Source organism: Hemicordylus capensis, chromosome 5 (genome assembly GCF_027244095.1).
Source record: "Hemicordylus capensis ecotype Gifberg chromosome 5, rHemCap1.1.pri, whole genome shotgun sequence".
Classification (NCBI taxonomy): domain Eukaryota; kingdom Metazoa; phylum Chordata; class Lepidosauria; order Squamata; family Cordylidae; genus Hemicordylus; species Hemicordylus capensis.
Window position 1 is genome coordinate 135,948,650 of NC_069661.1, and position 20,748 is coordinate 135,969,397.

Genomic DNA, 20,748 nt, shown 5'->3' on the forward strand with positions numbered 1-20,748 from the left:
TAGCTCTGCACATGCTCAAAAGCACTCTCCACCCAAGGTTATCATCATCATCATCATCATCATCATCATCATCATCAAAAAAGAAATGCTTTATTAGTATTATAGAAACAGAAAAGGTTACATCTCAGAGAGTCCAACAAGTCCATACAAACAGATCTTATCCATCAACAACAACAAAAAAGATCCCCATACATAAGAAAGAAACAATAGTAGTATGTATTGTGTGTGTGTATGTGTGTGTGTGTGTGTGTGTGTGTGTGTGTATATATATATATATATATATATATATATATATATATATATATATATATGAATGAAAGAAATATTGTTAATATATTGTTAGAATAGCAGGACCTGAATCTAACCTTCAGTAAAGGATTTTAAACCTCTCAAGGAAAACTCCCCCTGAACCAATTGATCATCCAACAATTATGTAGTTTAAAGATGTGAGAACCCATTCTACCATGACAAAAAAGATTAGATAATATAAGTAATTCAAGCACAGTGTTCTGCAATAGGTATTCCCATCTACACCACTTGCTGGTCCATGTAAAAACAGATCAATAAAATCAACAAATGTAAATTTCCTGACTCCAGTTTTGTCCTTCATCTGATTTAAAACCTATATAACTGAACATGGAAAATGAAAAAATAAAAATAAAAATTATTCAGAAGCTTTCAAAATCCTGAGTCTAACCTAACCCAAAAAATGAAGTTTGAATGTTCTATAGTGCTGAATAGTAATTTTTTAAAAAATGGTTATAAAAAGTCATAAATATTCTAATTGTATCCATCCCAGCTTCCTGAGTAACAAATAAAAAATCCCACGCAGAATACTAAATGATATAAGTAATGAGTACAAATTCCATTAATAATGCTGTTTATTAAGCTGATGGACAAATAAAATCCAAGATAGACAAGAAAAATCCAAAAATCTAGAAAAACACCAGAAATATTCAGTGCCTTTAAGATCCTTATTCTGATAAAGCAGGAACATGAAAAAGCTTCTGCTTCAAGCTTCCCCAGTAAAAAGCTATCTCTCCAATATTAATTTCATAGTGTGAATAACAGATGAAGGAATTTGGGCAAAAGAATAGAGTTTCAATACTAAATGCTGTTAGAAATAAATGCAAACTCCATTAGTGGTGTTAAACTAATAAACAGGAAAAAGGAAAAGAAAAAAAACTAAATGCAGAACTCTGTGCCAAATCCATGCAGCAAGATCTTAGACAGATCACAATAATCACTTCATATTGGCTCTCTTCTCAATGCTGGCTATCTTCTTGTTAACATGATATAACTTAGTTACCTCCTAAAAAGTCCATGGAAAATTCAATACGCTCAGAAGGTATTCTCAGTTATGCAGGCGTCATTAAAAACAAAAGGGATAACTATAAAAATAGATCTAAAGTCTAATAAGAAAAGATACAAAGATAGATTTTGAACCTCCTATCTGGCTCTCCAAAAAAATCAGAGAACTTAGAAAAGGAAAAAGAGAACATTAATTATTAGAGAGGAAGAAATTGACCATGCAAAGACATGAGATATAGCTATTTTAAATGCAGAGCCAAAACAAAATTACACACCAAATACAAAATATTTAAGCAAATGTTCATGTCTGGTATCCAGAACCTATTATTAAAGAAAAAACCTATTAGGGAGGAATTTGAGAGAAAGGAAAAAGTTAATTCAAAGAGAGAGAAAAGGGGAAAGATTTTATGAGTTACTAATATGGGGTTCCTCAATGAAAAATCAAGCAAAGAGTAAATACATCTGGAAGTCTCAATCTTCTGGGAATTGAATATATATTCAGTGCCATAATCTAATGCAATACCATCAAGTCACACTTCAATTTTAACCCATGATTTTAACCCATGATTTGAAAAAATAAAGAAAAAACCCTTTATACCCTTTAGGTATAAAGATTTCCCTCTTCACAAGAATTTTTGATAACAGCTGCTAAATTGACAGGGAATACTACATATTGGAAAAGACTAATTACACATACAGGACAAGATTTAACACTAATTGTATCAATTAACTAAATGTATAAACTGATTTCCCTAGTCTCTGTAATACTTTTGAAAACTACAATAACAGAGAATCCAATGAGAATGTTCAGATTTCAATAAAATCTATCTCAGGTAAATTAAGTTCAACCTATTAACTTACACACACACACACACACACACACACACACACACACACCCTATATGCCTTTAAGCACAGATTCCCCTATTCACCAATATAATAAATTCGCTATTTCATCAAAGGGAATAAAATGCATATGTTCATATTAAATAAGCATATAACAATAGCCAAAATAACAAACCAAACATATTAACCTAAATGTATACGTTTTAACCTTAAAATGAGCTCCCCCCAAATGAAAAAAAGGAGGGATAATAAGGGTAATGAATTTAAAAGAGGAAAAAAGAAAAACATATTATTTAATGCTAGGGTATCATTTACTTCTCAACATCAAAGCAGAATAATAAAGAGTCCCAGAGGAGAATCTTTGGTAGTCCTTCAAGGGGTTAATATGAAAGTCTTAAAAACATTCCTGGTAGAGAGATAAAAAGAAGCTATACTGAGAGACTAAACACTGCCAGAACTAGCTCCAAAGAGAAACTTGTACATGGGGGAATGTGTTATCAGGTCACGTATGGGAAAGTCTTAGCTCTTCTGTTTTGATTATTTCAATTTCAAATGTTGAGTTTCAAGCCAGACTTCTCAATAGGGTTTACAATGCTGAGTGATACTTATACTCCATCAGCAGTGGTAAAAAATATTCATCTAATTAACATACAGCCAAAATAAAGAGAGTCCAAAAGTTCTAAAGAATGCCAAAATGTTCAAAGTTATTACTTTCCCCCTGTTTTTCCATCACCACAATCCATAATATAATGAGAGGGAGGCATCAAAAGCTCAAAAATTGAAAATCCCCTTTTCATTTGTCTCTACAGTCCCAACCAATAATGCTGCTACAAGTTCCAGCTGTATTCAAGCCGTTAAAAACTTTTTTTTAAAAAACAACCCAACTTCTATAATGCTACTCAAAGTCAGAAACAGAGAGTGCTGAACAAGAAGCAAAGAATTTAATTACTAGCAATAAAACATTTTTATCAGTCCCAGAATTCCAGTGCTGTGGTTAGAGTTCAAAAATGAAAATAATTAGTCACTGGAGCATCAAACACTTTGCAAAACCAGTCGCAGAAATTCTTCAAAATAGAACTAGAAGCTGATCGAAATAAAATGCTGGGCTCTCAGGCAAAGTCAGTAAGAGGTTCAAAAATTGTAAAGACAGAAAAAGGAAAGGTAAGAAAAAGATCTTGTGAGCTCAAAAGCCGTGATCATCTCAGATATTTAATAGGAAAAACAAAAATGGATAGATGGCAAGGCATGGTGATGCTGGGCTCTGCAAGAACTTAAGCAGAAAAATCAAGTGTAAGTCATGCAAAGTTCTATTCCTCTCCCAGTCTTCCAAAGTTGTATTCCTCTCCCAGTCAATCTTCCTCTTAATGCCATTTCATCTACTGTAGGGTCCATGGAGGTTCAAAAATGATAAAATCAAAATACAGTATAAGGGGGGGAAATTCAGGAAATCATGTTAACTTAAATTCCAGTACTAAGCCATAGTCGTCTCAGAGATTTAATAGGAAATTAGATAAGAGAAAATGTAGCAAGGTCATCCTTCACAAGGCTGGTGGTAAGCTCTCTCCATTCAGCCTAATGCTTAAAGCAGAATGGTATCTCCCGGGGGGTCATCCAGAGTCCTCCAGACTTTCCCAAGCCTGGAATCTCCCCAGACTCCCCCCCCGCATCAAGGGAGGGAAAGCTCTGCACACATTCTGATCTTCATATTGATAATGAAGATAATTAGACCAAACGGGAGTGAAAACACCCGATTAGTTGGGTGCTTCCTTCCAGGACACCATCTTTGCTTCACCCTACCCAAGGTTATTTTTAAGGCGACAAACTCAAAACACAGGAAGACAGAACAGAGTCTCTACTATGAATTTCTTGGGGGAGAAACTCTGACAGTGACAGGGAAAAATTCAGAGGAGAAACTCTTTTGAACCGTCCTCCTTCCCCTAACACCCAAGGTCGCAGCAGCCACCTCCAATCTCCCCAAGTCTCAGACCAGCCAAGCCAAGGGCAGAGTCCTTACCTGAGCATGCACCATCCCCTGCCCCCCCTTAGCTCTGCAAAACTGCTCACTAGCCCCAATGCATGCGCACAAGGAATGCCTCAGATGCAGAACCTACAGCAGGCAGCCATGAAAGCCCAAACTTTCCACTCCTGGGCACCCCAAAAGCAGCACATAAGCACAAATTCCCTGATGGTTTGGATGGGCTGAATTCTGCTTTCATTATGGGAGGGGAGAGGGAAATTCACATTTGCTAGAATGAGATATGCAGATGGGGAGGGCAAAGAATGCTGTGCGGAGTGTGTGTGTCCGTCCCACCATAACCTGGGAAGATGTCATGAGGGGTGACCCCAGCAAAGCAGCGAATTCCTTCTGTCTGGCAGCTTGCTTCCGGGTGGGCTGGCTGTATCATGAGAGGGCCAATCTACTAGGGATGTAGACTGGTCCTGCCCGTAAAATGACAAATGCTCACCCGCGGACTGCAAGCTCATGAATATAGCCCACTTAACCACCAGGGAATCCAAGGGGGTTTAGTGGGGCCCCCAACTTTCTTTGTTATTTTTTAAAAATGATTCTCCACTACCTCCCTCTCCCCAAATCCCTCTGAAGCCTTGCAAGTATCCCAGAAGAGAAGAGAAGAGATCCTGACAACCCATGTGCCATAGCCTGGCCATGTGCGTGGCTGTGGAGTGCGTCAGTGGGACCATGCATTTGCACACATGTTTAAATTCTGGGTCCACTCCATCTGTGTGCCTTATGTGGGCACAGGGAATTGCTGGAGAGGGCACTTTCCTCTTCTCCCCCAGCCCTGGGTCAACTGCAGGGGCTGCCCACTACTTTCCAACACACAGCAATACAGCTCTACTTAGAGCGCCTGACACTCTCTTGAGCTTTGGTAACCACCCTCATCACAGAGGAAGGTTTCATGCAACCAAAGGCCATCCAGGTGCTCCCGTTGTTCTTGCCTGTGCTCAGAGGGGAAGGACAGACTTTACACCCATGCCAAATTCCCAGGCCCTGTCTGTCATTGCGTTGTATGCAGATCTCCCACCACAGGGATTCCCAGGAGAGGAGAGCCCCTGTTCCCCAGCCTCCAGGGGGCAGCAGGAAGATTTTTCTGGGACACTGGTAGGGGTGCACATGTACACATGGGTGGGTGGGCTGGCAGGGAGCATGGCTTTGCCGTGTGGTCCCCAAGGCAGGGGGTGAGGAGGGGGCAATCTACTAGCACGCATATGCTCTGCACCAGTCAAGCTAGTGTTTTGCTAACAACCTCAGTGTTGTCTGCAAAATAAAGATAATTTAAAAACCCCACAATGTTGTGTCTGCAGACAACATTGTAGATGGGCAATCTGGCCCTTTCTCCCAGCAGCTGGTAGCCTGGCCTCCACTAAGGATCCTGAAGATCCTTCGTGTAATGTGTATCTTTGTATAGAACCCACAGAGAGTCTGTTTGGACAGCACTCTGACCAGCCCCCTTTAATTGTGAGTGAGGGGTGTGTTGGCACGCATGTCTCCTTCTCAGCACCTATTTGCTTGGGGGCAGTGATTCATCTGAACTGCCCCACTACATGCAGTTCACACACAGAGATGCACAATTAGATGACAGTGTGATGGGGACAGTATCCACATCTGTTCTCCTCCCATTAAAGGAAGCTGAGCTGAGTAACATCCTATATTTCTATATCTATAGATATCTATATATCTATAGATTTCTATATCTATAAGTATATAGGTATCTGTATATTTAATTCTCTTAGCTGGAAGCATGGGGATGGGTGACAAGCCCCGCCCCCACTGCAGCCACGACCAATGAAAAGGTAGGGGCGGAGCTGCTGCTCAGCGATCGGCTCAGGCAACAGACAAAGAAGAAAATGGCAGAAGGGCAGTGTCGAGCTGGATAGCAAAACAGAGGCGAGAAGGGAGAAAGGGGGGGGTGTAGTTTGGTCAAGAGGTTGCGGCCTGCAGGAGGTGCCGGCGAGAGGAGAAGCCGCAGCGGGTGGGGTGCAGAACCCGAGGGAAAGCAAACTGGGCTTGAATGTTGAGGGGCGGGTGGAAAGACACGCAGCGGCAATTGAGATGGAGGTTGGCTGTAAGTGGCAGGAAGGAGAAGCGGTGCCAGGCAGGGAGGAGAAGCCTGGCCACTGAGGGAGCCATAGATGATTGGGGGGAGAGGAGAGTGGGGCAAAAGGCTGGGGGGCAGAGGAGAGTGGGGCAGAAGAGTGTGCTGGGAGCAGAAGAGTGTGCTCGGAGCAGAAGGCTGGGGGAGGGGAGAGTGGAGCTGGGGGCAGAGGAGTGTGGGGGCAGAGGAGTGTGAGAGAAGAAGAGTGTGGGGCAGAAGACTGGGGCAGAAGACTGGGGGGAGAGGAGAGTGGGGCAAAAGTCTGGGGGGAGAGGAGAGTGGGGCAAAGGTCTGGGGGGAGAGGAGAGTGGGGCAAAAGTCTGGGGGGAGAGGAGAGTGGGGCAAAAGTCTGGGGGGAGAGGAGAGTGGGGCAAAAGTCTGGGGGGAGAGGAGAGTGGGGCAGAAGGCTGGGGAGGTGTGTGGGGCAGAAGGCTAGGGGGAGGAGTGTGGGGAGGAGGCTGTGGGGAGGAGCGTGGGGCAGAAGTCTGTGGGGAGGAGCGTGGGGCAGAAGGCTAGGGGAGGAGCGTGGGGCAGAAGGCTGGGGGGAGGAGCGTGGGGCAGAAGGCTGGGGGGAGGAGCGTGGGGCAGAAGCCTGGGAGGAGGAGCGTGGGGCAGAAGGCTGGCCCTGGAGGAACAGCCTGGCCCTGGCCTGCCGATATGTTTCCGGTCAAAGCACAAAGTGCTGGTTATCTGCCGGAAGGGCAGCTGCTGCCGAGGGATGAAGGAAAGGAGGTTGAAGAGTCAAAGAAAGAAGAGATACTGAGCAATGGCATCCATTACCCCACCGGACATAAGAGTGCACTGAGGGCGATCTGTGCAGGCTGGAAGGGAAGCCCCAGCTCGGCTGTCCTCCTCACGAGGAGACTCAGCAGGGTGACCCAACAAAGGCTGGTGGTAGAAGCTGAACTAGGCTGCCGCTCTGGATGAGTGAGGGGAGGGTTTAGAATAGCTGGGCGGGGGTGGGACTGGCTGAGGGAGGGAGCAATAAAGTACTAGCGCTCAGATGTTCTGTGCGGGTTCAGCTAGTTGATAGAAAAACATTTCTTAGGATAAAATCTAGTGGATTCCTATTTTGTGAATTTTTTGCTACCCAGAAAATTGGGGGGTTTTTTTTACAAAAACAAGATAGAGATACACATATCATAGCTAGATAGAGATAGATGCACCCATATCAGGTGGTATATAAATGTGATAGAAATTTGTGTTATATCAGATTTTAGTCCAGTTGTTACTAAAAATCATCATACAGCACCAAAGCAGCTTTAAAGGGATATAAAATAAGTTTAAAACAATTTTTTAAAAAATAATTACAAAGAGCCACAGTGAAAAATAACAATAAAATAAATAAAAATAATACAGAACAGATGACTTCACAATATCACCCATGTGAGATAGCCAAGTCTTTGCCAGTACCCAGAACATTAGGAGGAATTTAGCTCCACGAACTTCCAGAGAGAGAGAATTCCAGTGCCCAGGCATTGCCACAGGGAAGGCTCTTTCATGTATGCTCTACAGTTGCTCCTACAGTTGTGTCAGCATACAAAGAAGCTTACTTCTGCATAGGATTGGAGAAGACTGTACATAACACCAACTGGAGGGTGTATTTAAACCCTCCAGTTTAAATTCCATCTCTGCTATTAACTAACTAGCTGGCTTTAGATAAGCCGCTTGTTCTCAGCCTATGGGTTATCATCTCCCATATTGCAGATTGTTTATCTGCAATATGGGGATACTACTGGCTCAGTGGGAAAATGACTTGCCTAGCGAGCAAGAGGTTGCTGGTTCACATTCCCACTGGTATGTTTCCCTGAAACACCTATATCAGGCAGCAGTGATATAGGAAATGTGCTGTGATATGGGAAACACCTATATCAGGCGGCAGTGATATAGGAAGGTGCTGAAAGGCATCATCTCACACTGCGTGCGTGGGAGGAAGCCCTCCTGTAAACCCCTCCTGTATTCTACCAAAGAAAACCACATGGTTCTGTGGTCACGAGGAGTTGACACCAACTCAAGGGCACAACTTTACCTTTACTTGTCTAATATTACGAGGCTGAATGAGATAAACACAGCACTTTGAACACTTTAAAGAATCAACAAAAATAATTGCTATTTTTGTTGATATCTTATTAAAGCTTCTTAAAATAATCTTGCATTTTGTTCCTAATAATGAGGAACTTTATTAGTGGGGAACAAATGCCAAAGCTTTCCCCCATTTTCCCTACTAAATATCCTATCTTTATCTCTAATTTTATGCACAGTAATGGACATTTTAATTGTAAAGGCAGCATAGAATGTAATCCACATTGTAATCCTCATGTATACTGCTTTTCTTAAAAGTAATTTGGAATTATGCAGAATTAGTGACCTTATTTCTCCTGACCGTATGACAGGTATGACCAGTTATCAAAATTTAGATTGCTAAGATGGTATGTATATATATATATTTGGAAACGTTTCGTTAACTTACATAAAATAGATTTATCATGACCCAGGCCATGCACAGGCCCATTCCACGTGCACAGCGGCCTCCAAAATGGTCACTGCAAGGGGGAAAGGCCTGGAAAGGGCCAAAGAATGCTCAAACCAGACTATTTTGGGCACAAGGAAGGCCTGTGGGGAAGGGGGAAACTCTCATGGTCTCGGAGAAGCCCCCCAGAGGAGGTAAGTACTAACAAGATTTTAGTACTTACAAAAAGGGGGGGAAATGATTTGTGAAACTGGGGCAAGAACAAACTGGTCCAGTCTTGTTCAGGTCCTGTTTGGACGCAAACTGAACCAGGCCAGCCAATATCGTGCACAGGGGTCAGGGGTCAGGTGTCAACTGCATGTTATATAACACACAGGTAAGATAAACCCTAGAAATGGGAGCCTTTTCATGTACCCTGAGCAATGTGGCAGCAACTAGAGAGAGAGACCAACGGCAGCCATGCCCAAAAGGATTTCTGAAGCTGGTCTTTGGCTGTTTAGTTTTCTTCCCATTGACTTCAGTGGAATCTAACTGAAGTCAATTTCAGTTAACACTGAACTGAACAGTGTGCAGTCAAAATTAATGATAAACAGTAATAGTTTGGTCAGGTTCATTCCACTGAATTCTGGCAGCAATGCTTATTACAGCAATGCTAACAAATTGGTCAAAACAAGTTTACAGGAAAACCTCAGTTTTCACGGGGGTTCCATTCTTGGCTAGTACTGTGATACCAGAACTGTAAATACCAAGGCATTGGGGAAATAGGAATCCGGGGGTTAGGTTCCAAAGGGCAGGGAAATGGCTAAAAATGGGCAAAAAACCTATGGAAAAAAAATACAAATAAAGTGTCTTACCGTGCTCCGCAGCTGCCCCACATTCCAGTAATGCCCCCCCCCCAAGTCTCCACTCCACCACTTGTGGAAAATTGCTATTTTCAAGCCTTTGGGGGAAAGGAGCCACAAAATGGCTTCAGCGTTCAAAGTAGCAGCCGGAAATTACCTCAGAAGTCATTTCCGTCTACCCCCAATCCACGGATACATGGATTTAACACTCCTCCACCCACCCCCACTTTTTTCTCATGTAGGTCAGATACACAAAACCATGGATGCCAGATCCGCAATTAATGAGGTCCTCCTGTATATTTGAATATCTCTAAAGTCTGTTGATAGACTATCAGTTACATGTGTGAGAGTATATTGGGCTGCCTTTAATTTTCCTGGGGACTTTTTAGGTAGAAAACTTAGTTATTTTAACTTTCATATATGTTCTGCTTCATACACAATCACACACTACAAAACATATTTTCAGCATCTTTTAACTTATATAAAATAGGTTTATCTTGATTTTTTAAAAAAATACTGACCCACATGTTCTGCAACATAATATTGGTGGTTCTGAGCTGCAGTTTTCATGCACAGCCTAACCCAGACTGGGCTTCCAGAACAGCCTAGATATCTGGGCATCAGAACACCCTCGATATTTGCCAAGCAAATATTTGCCAGGCAAATAATGTAGCTTGGAAGTGCTCCGGGACCCAAACCTCTCCCTGGTTTCTCAGGTTGAGGTGGTGGCCAGGAGCTCTTTTTATCAGCTTTGGCTGGTATGTCAGCTACATCCGTTTCTAGAGGTGAATGACCTTAAAACGGTGGAACATATGCTGGTAACCTCCAGGCTTGACTACTGTAATGCGCTCTACATGAGTCTGCCTTTGTATGTAGTCCGAAAAATACAATTGGTACAGAATGCGGCGGCCAGATTGTTCTCTGGGATAACACAAAGGGACCATATAACACTGGTTTTGAAAGGACTACACTGGTTGCCGATATTTTTCCAGGTGAAATACAAAGTGCTAGTTATTACCTATAAAGCCCTTAATGGCTTGGGTCCAGGCTATTTGAGAGAGCACCACCTTTGTCATGAACCCTTCTGCCTTCTACAGTCTTCTGGAGAGGTCCGGTTACAGTTGCCACCAGGTTGTCTGGTGGCAACTCAAGACCGGGCTTTCTCTGTGGCTACCCCAGGGCTTTGTAATATGCTCTCTGCTGAAATTAGAGCATCTTCTTCACTGCTTGTTTTCAGGAAGACCCTCAAGACTTTCCTATTCTTGCAAGCTTTTAATTAGAATTTTAATAATTTTAATATATATATTATTGTGTTTTAATCTGTGATCTTTAGTATTAAAATTTGTACACGGCCTAGAGATTTTGTGTGTGTGTGTGTGTGTTCGATTTATAGACCGCCCTTACAAAGGCTCAGGGCAGTTCACAAATATCAAAGACCCTTTAAAACAATTTAAGAGCACTGGAAGGCCAGGCCGAACAGGTAGGTCTTTAAGACTCTCCTAAATTCCAATAAAGAATTCAAATTACGGATGTCTGCAGGGAGCGCATTCCACAGTCCAGGAGCAGCTACAGAGAAGGCCTGCCTCTGGGTCGCCACCAGACGAGCTGGCGGTATAAAATGTGGTATATCAGGCGGTATATAACATGATAAATAACTGAATGAATGAATGAGCAAGCAAGCAGAATCCATGCAACCTGATGAGCTGGTTTCACTTTCATAGCTTTCAACCAAGGAATCCTGGGAACGTCAATTTTATAAAGATAAATAAGGTCTCGAAAAAAGAGGAAACACATGACAAGTGGACTTCAAACTGGTCTAATTTTGTCATGTTGGTATCTATATATTTAATTCTCTTACAGCCGACTGAGTAGTGAACTGCATGGGGATGTGGGGATGCGTCTGGATGCCTGCTGGAACTCTTGCGAGGTCCTGCAAGAGTTCCAACCATTGCCTTGGGAGGGAACGGCAGCCAGGGAGGCAGGCGGGAGAGAGGAGGAAGAAGAAGAATTGAAGGGGAATCTGCAGAGTTAGGGGAAAGGAGGAAACCGGACCCATTGCCTTGGAAGGGAACAGCATCAAAGACAGCAAGACACTAGGCATCTGCCCTCAAGCTTCCCCACAGAAAATACGCCTGCTTTGGGAGTGGCACAGGGGGGAGATAAATAATGGTGTAATTGGCAAGAAAGCAGAGGAGAATGGGGGAGAAGGCGGGGCGAGGAGACTGAGGCAGAAGGAGGTGGAGAGAGAGGAAACTAGGGCAGAAGGCGCGGGGAGATTTACTTAATTAAATGTAATTGGATTGTTAAGATATTGTAAAACTAATAAAATTTTAAAATGGGGAAAAAATGGACCTTTCAGCAGGGTTTGAAATTTAGTAACAACAGCAGGTTGGACAGGGTAAAATCGAGTTTGCAATGTGGAGTATATATGTTTTGAATTATTATAGCAATGGTAGATTTGTATAGCTAATATGAACCGTGCAGTCTGGTAAGCGGGAAGTCAATATTTACTTAATTAAATGTAATTGGATTGTTAAGATATTGTAAAACTAATAAAATTTTAAAATGCAAGAAGGGGCAGGGAGAGAGGAGACTGGGGTAGAAGGCAGCACTGGAGAGAGGAGACTGGAGCAGAAGGGGCGGGGGAGAGAGGAGACTGAGTGGCACGGGTGGGAGACAAATAATGGCGGTGGAGGCGAAAAAGCTGACGAAAATGGGCCTGAAGGCGGGGGGGGGCGAGGAGACTGGGGCAGAAGGGGGCGGGGGGAGTGGAGACTGGGGCAGAAGGGGACCGGGGAGAGGAGTGGGTGGGCAAGAAATAATGATGGCTGAGCGGCACAGGTGGGAGATAAATAATGGTGGCAGCGGCGAGAAAGCCGAGGAGACTGGGGCAGAAGGGGGCAGGGGAGAGGAGACTGGGGCAGAAGGGGACGGGGAGAGGAGACTGGGGCAGAAGGGGGCGGGGAGAGGAGACTGGGGCAGAAGGGGGCGGGGAGAGGAGACTGGGGCAGAAGGGGGCGGGGAGAGGAGACTGGGGCAGAAGGGGGCCGGGGAGGTGGGCAGAAGGTGGGGGGAGTGTACTGCTGTACAGCTGCTCTGTGCAGGTTCAGCTAGTTCTCTTTATTTCGGGAGCTCAACGTGAAGGCTGCATCTAACAGCCACTTTCAGTAGTGTTAATGGTCACTGTATGCCAGTGCTGGAGATGTGGCATGAGAAGAGCCTGTGAAAGGGTACTCACATAAATTATACACAATCCTGTAGTGTATCCAGCAGTTTGCCTAAAATAGCATTACTGTTCTAACTGCATGCATATTATAACATACCCTTACAGTACAACACTAATTTATTTAAATATGCTTTCAGATATTGATGAATGCAGCATCAACAATGGGAGCTGTGACTATGGATGCCTTAATGCAATAGGAAGCTACGAATGTGTCTGTCCATCTGGAAAGAAGTTACACTGGAATAAAAAGGATTGTGTTGGTTAGTAACATTTCCAAGCAGGCACTTGCCTCTTTTTTCACTTCAAAAATTGAACTTAGGAAAATTCATTTTTCAAAGATATCAGTGGCCTGGTGGAGCTGTAGCTGCCTTTTCTTCTAAACTAAGTTAGAAGATCAGTTGCACCTTGTAGACTTGTACACTATACTTTCTTTCCTTGCCTTTTCATTTTCAAACTGAACCATGGCACATTTCTTCTGTGTTAAGAAAGTATCTAAAAGAGTTTAAAACTGAGACTGTTCTGTCCTTACGATCACTTTCTGAGGTTAGTCAGGATCAGTGGGTGCACCCAGCAGACAATCAGTATCACTGCTGGGTTGCTGCTGTCCAGCCCCCACACAATCCCAGATAGTAGCTCTGGGAGAGTGAACTGTAGCAGCCAGTGGCCTCCAGGAACATAGGAAGCTGCCTTCTACAGTCAGACCATTGGTGCATCTAGCTCAGTATTGTCTACACAGACTAGCAGCAGCTTCTCTCAGGTTGCAGGCAGGAGTCTTTCTAATAAACTGTCTCTAAAAACTGTAAACTGCCAACAAAACTAGTTATGAAGATAGAAAGACAGTGTGGGAGGGGGCTCTTCCCAGTGTATTGCACAGAGTGTCATATGTATGACTTTTTGCTCCATGGGCAGAAGTCATGGGTGTGGGCTTGGTTCAAGAAGCTCCTGGCTCTCAGGGAACAAGTTCAACCCCTCGAGACCAAGGTGGTGGATCTGGAGAAGCTCAGAGAGACATGCAGATGAGACTTTCAGGGACGTGGTAGATGCATCCCACTCCAAGGCTGATAGCTTCTCTGTTGTCAGGGAGAATGAAGGTCTCGGGGAAGGAGGACATCAGTCTGAGGAAGAGGGACATGCTCCTTTAGAAGGGCCCCCTTCCATGGATGATGAGCCTATAGCCTCTTGCACAGAGGATTCGTCTCCGGGCAGGGGGGGCTCTTTGTAGTGGGCAATTAGATCATTAGAGGTAGAGAGATAGGTTTGTGACCCTGGACGTGTTGACCACATAGTGGCTTGCCTGCCTGTTGTGAAGGTTGTGGACATCATGCAGCATCTAGATAGACTGTTAGGCAGTGCTGGGGGGCACGGGGCGGGGATGATTTCAAGCCTTTTTCTTGAAAAAACAACAGATCCCTATAGGTACCCCATTGCGGTTGCATATTTGTCTCTTTACGTACTAAAGCTTCAATCAGGGATAACCATAACAGAGTTTTAGGTTCCAGCCATTTTTTATATTTCACCCACACTCTCATTAGACTTCTTCTTACATAGTGATTCGAAAAATCTTTATGTATTTTACTTTTGTCATACCACAAATATGAATGCCATCCGAACCTTCTATCAAATCCTTCCAAATCAAGTATTCTAGGATTTCTTAATGTTATCCATTAACCACGTCAAACAAACAGCATCAAAATACAACCTTAAGTCTGGCAGGGTAAGACTTCTCCCTTAAAGAGAAACCAGATCCTCAAAATCTCCCCTCCTCCTGTTAGTAAAGTGCTCACATTCATTCACACAATCGAAAACTGTGTTCTACCCAGGTTTGAGAGCTGTTTGTGCTCCTAATTTTTGGTTGTGTGGAAGGAAGGTAGGATAAAAATCTGGGTAGAAGTGATTGTGTGGAAGCAAGGTAGGAGGAAAAGCAACCCAGGTTTTCCTCCAACCTTGCTTCCACACAATCACTTCTACCCAGATTTTCTTCCTACCTTGCTTCCACACAACTAAAAATTGGGAGCACACACAGCTCCCAAACCTGGGTAAAACAGTTTTTGATTGTGTGAATGATTTCGTAGTCTCCCATTCAAATGCAAACTGGATAGACCCTGCTTAGAAATGGGACAATTCATGCGTGCTACCATAAGACCAGCTCTCCTTCCATAATCCTACATGGGATCTAGCTAGAATACCAGCAGCTTGTGCTGCCTTCACCCTGGAAATCCTTCAACACATCACCAGCCATGATTCCATGATGCCGGAGTAGATGGCCACAACAGCTTCAGCCATGCTCAAGCATACTTGGCAATCTCTTGAGAGCTTCAGCAATACTCAGCACCACCAAAGCAAGTGCTTTGGCAACCACCAGAGTGAGTGCAAGTCACCTTGACTCCTTCCCTGTCGTGGTAATATCACCCAGCCTGGCTGACCACCAGATCACCCTGGCAGGGGAAAGCAAAGTAGGCACACAAAGGGGGCTGACCAGGACTAAACTGACAGGCAGGCTGTGCAATCAGACAACCCCACCTGAACCCTGGAGTTGGATTAGACAAATCCCTGGTATGGCTGCAGGAACCACAGATGGTGATATTCAGAATGCACTGGGGTGTGGTACCTGCTGCTATTCCAGGAGCACTGCCTAACCCATGATCGGCAGATGTGAATCCTGTGGGAGGGAGGGGTAGAGAGAGAGCAGGAGAGGACTATTCCCCATGCCCAGCCACTGTGAGTTCATCAGCTGGCAGGAGACAAGGGGGTGGCATACCCTCCAGGGACCCATTGCTCTCTGGCTGGCTTAGCAGGAGAAGTATGTCTACTCATCAATTGTTCCCTTTCCTATCAACTTGGCATCTCCTCCCTACTCTGGCAAAATTAATTGTTCTCCAATCAGGGAGTATAATTTTTGGAAGAGGCTGCAGCCCCCAACCCCCACTGGTGAAGTAACTAATATACTCACCACACACAGTAACTACCATGCAGTCCGCTCAAATTTAGGCCATGGATCCAGGACACCTTGAAGCTATCCGTACTGCTGTGTCCACACAGTGGTACTTCACGGCTGCTCCCAGAACCCACTCTCCCCACACTCTGGCCACACATCTGGTTACAGGCCACAATTGAAGGGCCAAGCCACTACTCATTGGCTGCAGCGAATAAGAGGCATACTGAGGGAGGGAGGGAGGACATGGCTATGAGGCATAGAAAGGCATTGTTTTTATTATTGTGTTTTGGAAACATGCAGGTGTGCCTCAAATGGGCACAAGTAGCAGAGGTGGCCCAAACACAGTTGTGCTTTCAACGTACGTGTGTGTGTGTGTGTGTGTGTGTGTGTGTGTGTGCTGGCTGTGCTGCCAATATTGAAGAAAAAACACTGTGCAGGCAATTCCCCTGCCTGAGTCCCAGGAGGCCCTGCCAGAAAGATTGCTGCCTTGAGAAGGAAGGAAGCATATATGACCAGGCTTTGTTGCCAGAGAGTTCACACCGACCAACCAGTGAAGTTCAAAGGATGGAATTTATTAAGGGTTTACAAGAGGGACTGAAGTTGCTAATTTCCCTGTTTATTCACACATGTACATACATTCTAGTGACCAACTCTAGATGTAGCATGAAGGAGTTCTGGACATGTGCATCCCTGCCTTGAAGTTTGCCAGTTGACTCCTGAAGAAGCCATTTGCAGAATAACTCTTTTTTATACTGTGGATCCTTGGATCCTTCTGTGCTGATATTTCACTTTATGGCTTTCTCTGGAAGCCACCAGTTTCACAGGCTCATGATCTGGAAACCAGTGCCATCCCTCAGAGGATTCTATCTTCTTAGGAACATGCTGTTTGGCCAACCATCCTATTTATCAGCGAACTGCCTCTCGACTCTGCACTTCGGTGGCAAGCTGTACTCTTCCTCCTCTGGGCTCCTGTTTCCAGGCTATTCTGTACATGCAGTCTTGATGTCTCTCCTGGTCACTCCAGACAATATGGCTTCCATTTTTTGCCTCCTCCTGGCACAAATGCCATATTCACCCTTTCTACACATGCATTCTCTACATTCTAGTGGGCACATTAGTACAATTTGCTTTAGTGATAATATATAAAATCAATTCAAGCAGTTTATAGACAAATTACACCAATGGATTTCCCCTATAGCCAGGCCTGTTCACAACACCAGCAGGGACCTGGGTCACTTTTTCTTGAAAAGACAGTGGTGGAGTTGTGGAGGCAGATGTGGGTAGGGCACGCAGGTATGGATGATGTGTTGCGTTGCCAAGTGAAATGTAACCAAAGGTGTTTTGGGTGCATTGCCAAGGATGGGAGGTGTGAGGATTAGTCCACTCTGGGTGTGGTTATCTATGGCTGGCAAGCAGGAAGGGCATAGTGTGTGCACATAAACAGGATCTGTGCAGGGCACAGGTTCATACAATCAGAATATTCTTGTCAGGGCATCCAGAGAGATGACTAGCCTAGATTCAATCCTAGATCACATATCTTGGTTAACTCTGTAGAACTTGACTTGGATTGCCGCCACAAGAGGGTTCACACAATCACACCAATGCCATTTAACTGGGATTAACATAATCATGAGAACTCGGCCTAGTTCAAATAGTTTTAAAATGGTTTGATAAGTACTTCAAAGTTAGTGACAGAAATAGAACCAAGAAGTCTTGCAGAGGGCCTACTCCCTTACTGCAGCTTGCCAAGTGCACAAGTGTGAGAGCACAGAAAGAATTCAAGAAAAATAATTGTACTTCCAACCTAAAGCCTGCAAATGCTTTATGCTGCTGAAAGACGTAAAAATGATGGAGTACACAAATTTAACACATTGGTTCAGCTTGTTTAAAATATGGATGTGTTTGTAAATTTCCAGAACATACTGCACACCGAGGATGCAGCAAGATTCTGTGTCCTCACAGCCAGAGGCTTCTTTGAGCAGTGGAGAAGGTGGGTAGGGAGAAGCATTTTTTGTTGATCTTCCTGCCCCAGAAGTGCTCTGTGTCTCCCAGGTACAGAACACTTCTGGATGCTGGAAAGAACAAGAAAAATTGCTCCCACCTGCCCATGCCAGCATGCTCCACTGCTTGGAAAGCCTCTGCCTGTTCTAAGAGCAGCCTCCAGTTGCAGGGATGCAGCTACTTCTGCGTCCGCAGAATATTGCTCTGGATGTCAGTTAGAGATTTTTACTCCAACTTTTTTCTTCCCAAACTATTCTCTTGGTTTCCTAATCAGGAATGCTTTGAAATAGTGGGAAGATAGGGACAGTCTGTAACAGAGCTGAACAATTTGTGATTCAACAAGCTGTACCATGTACCAACCCATGAGTGGTACAATAACCTCTTGTTTTTGCCTCTTGCCTGAAACTGCCAACATGGGGTAGCATGACACCCGTATACCATAAATACCTGACAGCATACATTTCTTGCCGGCTGAGCTGTGTTTGGCTTTGTGGGTAACAAATTGTGTAGGCCTGGCCTTCAGATAAAAGCACATTTCATCAACATTATATCTGGTTTCCTGTTTCTTCTTCCTCAGAGATGGTGAAATGCCTCCCAAATGCCAAAATAATTCCAAAGGCCCAATTGGTCTGCAGCAAATCAGGAGGAATTGAGAGTTGTTTCTTATCTTGCCCATCTAATACACTTTTTCTTCCAGGTTGGTAAAGAACACCATTTTTCTTTTTTGCTAGTAAACAAAGTGAGTTTTGTTCCTTTCCCTTGCTTTGTTCATAAAGCTTTAAGCTCTTATTTAGTATGGACAATACATAGCTTATTCAAGAGACCAGAAACTGAATACATTTTCAATAGGTGACTGCAGGAGCGTAGGGAGGCTGGCCACAGCCCCCTGTGTCTGACGCCAGACGCAGGGGCCGGCTAGTCATGCGTCTGACGTCAGACATGGGGGAAGTGGTCTCCCTCGCAAACGGGGCCGCGTGGGCCAGAGCAACTTTCCCTGCTTCAAAGGCAGGGAGAGCTGTTCTGGCCGCGCTGCCAATGCAGTGTGGGCTGAGCTCTCTCCTTAGCGCAGCCCCGTTTGGGAGGGAGATTGATCGGCCCCACTGCATTGGCAGCAAGACCAGTCACTCCAGCGGCACTGCTGACACAGCGTGGGCTGATTTTGGATCCAAATGGGGCTGCATGGCCCCATTTGGGACCAAAATAACGCCCCCATGTCTTATGTCAGACGCGGGGGATGTCTGGGGCCCTGCTCGTGACCCCTGATTGGTGGTGGCCCAGGTTCTTTGAACCCATTTTCCCAATGGTGGCTCTGCCCCTTGGTGATTGGCTGAAGACCTTCTAGATTATCATTTATTTGCTTGGGAAAAGAAGACACAAGGGAGATACATTTTTCTGGGGGGAAATGGGCTAGCTGACAGCCAGAATATCACCATACTTGCACAATAAAGTCACACTAGTGCAAGATGGTCACATAGCTGTGCAATCATGGGATGTTTGAAGTTGTGCTCTTGCCAAAAGTTCCTTGCAAAACACAACAAAGAGGTTTCACAGTAGAAGGCATGCCACCTTGTTGTGCAAGCACAAATGGGTTTGCACTAGCGCAACACATCTGGATTACAAGCTCTTTACTCAGAGATGGTGAGGATTGGTGGGATTTCAGTGCATCTGTTAGTGTGACATACTTACACTAACACATGTTTGCACAAGCACAGCATTAGTCTGGATGTCAGCCATTGTTTGTTGCAATATGGCAGGAGAGGGCGGGTGGGGTGTAAGGCAGGGTTGAACCTTCCTTCCTCCCATATGATCTTCAGCCTCCTCTTCAGTGCACTGTTGCATGCCGACATGATCCACGTTGCTCCCGGCAGTGTGGATCGCTGAAGGCCGGGGAAATGACCGGTCTCCCACAATGCATCTTGCAATAAGCGCAGTGCATAAGGGAATCGACTGCTCTAGGTGCCCAACTCTGTGTGCAGCTTGAGCACACACATGACCCCAGCACTGGGGTTAAGGGTGTATTTTACTGGGGTAAAAAGTTGGACTTGACAGGGTGGAAGTGCTGGTATCAGAAGCAATCCTGGCGCTCCACATGAGCAGCCTAACCCAGGTTGGGCTGCCCTAACCTGGGTTAGGCTGCTCGTGATGATAGCCACATTGAGTGGCATAAATATCACAAAACTGGTTGGGTACATTTGGGATTTATTGCATAAAATGCCTAAATATCCAAAATATTTTGTGAGGACGAAGTAGGTTCTTCATGAGTGAAATACAGATAGATCAAAGTGGGATCTTAATATTACATTATATTAATGATACAGATAGAACAAAGTGGGATTAAATTAAAAAAAGGTTGGGTTGGTTTTCATATCTCAATTATTCTGGGGGTATTTTCTCTTTTCAATTATACTCAGACTCAGAGAGCAGTTATTCAGTAAAATGTGGAGTGCCTGTACAGCAGAGCAAGTCACAACAGAAACACAACACTACACTTCCTAGCTGTGCAGGTAAGTATGACTGTTTGGTATTCCTGGTGATAGATATATGAGAAAAGGACAATCCCAAACATTCATTAATTTTGATGTGACCTTATTATTTAGGTTTTATAACTACACAGTTATATTTCTTTCTTAGATTTCATAGGCAACTGTGGCTTTTACTTACAGCAGGTTTTACTCCTGAGTTTACGGGGAGGCTGTACTGCAAACTCGAAGTTGTCCCAAAAAACTGACACAAATGGTAGATTTTTTTTACCCCAGATATAAATCAGGATACCCACTAACACACAGTGAAAAACCTGAATTGTGTGTGAACTGCTCCCTGATAACTCGCAGGGACTTCGGGGTAAATCTATCCAATATGTCAACGCATCCCCTCCATTCCGGAGGAGATGCAAGTTAAAGGGCTTCAAAAGGCCTGTGTGAAAAGCTTCCAGGTGGCTCTGATGCTCAGTTAGTCCTCCTTATTCAGTCCTCAACATAATGTCTAATCCCAAACTCCCGTCC

At 44.4% G+C, this 20,748-nt stretch overlaps 1 protein-coding gene across 10 annotated transcripts in view; it reads left to right on the top strand.

The window, feature by feature from the left end:
* The window catches only part of SCUBE1 (signal peptide, CUB domain and EGF like domain containing 1), a 514,482-nt gene that overhangs the window by 411,556 nt on the left and 82,178 nt on the right, over window positions 1-20,748 (top strand). For all 10 annotated transcript variants that reach the window (XR_008308378.1, XR_008308379.1, XR_008308377.1 and 7 more), the window contains 3 exons: window positions 12,948-13,070; window positions 18,324-18,443; window positions 20,158-20,250. Coding sequence is in view for 7 of the 10 variants with exons in the window: in XM_053254957.1 (XP_053110932.1) it covers window positions 12,948-13,070; window positions 18,324-18,443; window positions 20,158-20,250 (336 nt within the window). In the remaining 3 variants the exon portion in view is untranslated. The remainder of the gene's footprint in view (window positions 1-12,947; window positions 13,071-18,323; window positions 18,444-20,157; window positions 20,251-20,748) is intronic.